General features: G+C 44.3%; 1 protein-coding gene across 1 annotated transcript; it reads left to right on the plus strand.

Annotated features, from left to right (window-relative positions):
• Positions 1 to 582: 582 nt before the first annotated feature.
• LOC104512948 (transcription factor AP-2-delta-like) lies at positions 583 to 2017 on the plus strand (the record flags this gene model as incomplete). The annotated part of the gene is made up of 2 exons (XM_010156141.1): positions 583 to 621; positions 1520 to 2017. Coding segments are annotated over exons 1-2 (537 nt in total), but the record flags the coding sequence as incomplete, so codon positions are not given.
• Positions 2018 to 2066: the final 49 nt, after the last annotated feature.

The raw sequence follows: 2066 nt of genomic DNA on the forward strand, positions 1-2066 counted from the left end.
ATTAGCTTTATGTCTTCCCAATAAAATGTACACAAAATACCCCCTTCAACCAGATTAGCTCCCATATTAGCCTAGGTAAGAAAAAGCATTCTAAAGAGTGGAGGAAAAAATGTATAAAAATGTTGAAAGAACCTACAGTTCCTTATTAGGCGAAGATACAATATTTATTCCTTGTCTCCTGGGATGAAGCTCCTCTATCTATTGTCCTCCCAGTTCTCAGTGCTGATGCTTAATTTTCAAAACTTCTATATTACCAAGGGACCTACGACATCAGCCAAAGAAATACCCAGCAAGTACAAAATCTGATCCAGGGAGCAGCTTTTGTGCAGAGGGAAAATTTTGTTCCTACAGGTTTTTAAGGAGGTGCATGGAAAAGCGAGAGATCTGATCTATGCAGATACATTGCAAATTCTCTCTGTCTGTAGAGATTTTTTTCTAAAAAAAAATTGGGGAAACACATGAACTTTGGATTTTTCAAATTTTTTCTTTTTCTTTTCTTTTTTTTTTTTAATTTGGAGAGGGGAATTTTATCCAGAGTTGGGGTTTTTTTTTCTCTTTTCTTTTTTTTCGGAGAACCAAAAAATGTCAACTACCTTTCCAGGTCTCGTCCACGATGCAGAGGTATTTTGTGTGTGTGAGTGTGTGTGTGTGTGCGTGCGCGTGTGTGGATGTGTGTGTGCGTGTGTGTGCATATGTGCGTGTGTATGTGCCTGTGTGGTTCTTTCCATTTTTTTAAATCCATATTGGACCGTTACATTTAATTATAATCCGGCTTCAGAGATAACTTAAAGAAGTATAGAGAGAAAATTCGTTATGACATCTGTCGCCAGAAAGGGCAACTCATTACCACGTTAAAACCGTTGCCAGAACGAAAATCAGAATAATACCCCTAATAATATAATGAAGTGGAGAGAAATCACCACCAGCTCGCCAAGAATGGGGAGTTCTCACTAAAAAGCAGGACTCCCCTTTTCTTTCGAAACGCAGGAAAAGGAGGGGAGGGGGGGAATTTTGGATCTGATTCGTTATTTTAAAAAAGAAAGAAAAATAGGGGTTCAAAAAAAAAAAAAGAAGGGAAGGAAGGAAGAAAGGAAGGCAAGCAGGCGGCAAAGCTTTCTCAATGTGTAACGCTGCAACATAGGGACGGGACTTGTGTGTATTCTCGGTAGTTTCCTCTGTTTGATGACTTTTTTTTTTTTGTGTCAGCCCCAGATATTACAGCTGTGATCAGGAAATGGATGGATGGACAGATAGAAAGATAGATAGATTTTATTTCAGTTCTTGGATTCCTTTCGCTTGTTAAGGGCAGGCTGGGCTGTTTATGATTTTTTGAACAGACCTTTATGGCACCAGCCCAAGGTAGGAAAGGATCTTTTGTTGCTGGGGTTGCCGCTCGCAGGCTTAGACGCTTCTGCAGGGGGAGAAGCTATGCAGGACAGCGTGCTTGGAAGAACCGCAGCCGGGTTTTTCAATGACAAACCTCCAGTTTTGGGGTCTTCTTTTCACTTCTTCCTTTCAGATACGTCATGACGGATCAAACAGTTACCGTTTGATGCAGCTTGGATGTCTGGAGTCTGTGGCCAACTCGACTGTCGCCTATTCCTCCTCATCTCCTCTCACTTACTCAACCACGGGCACCGAGTTCGCCTCCCCGTACTTCTCCACTAACCACCAGTACACCCCACTGCACCACCAGTCCTTCCACTACGAGTTCCAACACAGCCACCCGGCAGTCAACCCCGACGCTTACTCCTTGAACTCTCTCCATCACTCCCAGCAATACTACCAGCAGATCCACCATGGGGAACCCACTGATTTTATCAACCTGCACAATGCGCGGGCGCTCAAGTCCTCTTGCTTGGACGAGCAGAGGAGAGAGCTGGGGTGCTTAGATGCTTACCGCCGCCACGACCTGTCTCTTATGAGCCATGGGTCCCAATATGGGATGCATCCAGATCAAAGACTCCTGCCAGGACCAAGCCTCGGGCTTGCAGCCTCGGGAGCAGACGATTTGCAGGTAAAGAGCATGCGATCTCCTTTCGAGGCACCTTTTTCTTCCCTCCCCC

The sequence above is a fragment of the Eurypyga helias genome, unplaced genomic scaffold (assembly GCF_000690775.1).
Source record: "Eurypyga helias isolate BGI_N326 unplaced genomic scaffold, ASM69077v1 scaffold11687, whole genome shotgun sequence".
NCBI classification, from domain to species: domain Eukaryota; kingdom Metazoa; phylum Chordata; class Aves; order Eurypygiformes; family Eurypygidae; genus Eurypyga; species Eurypyga helias.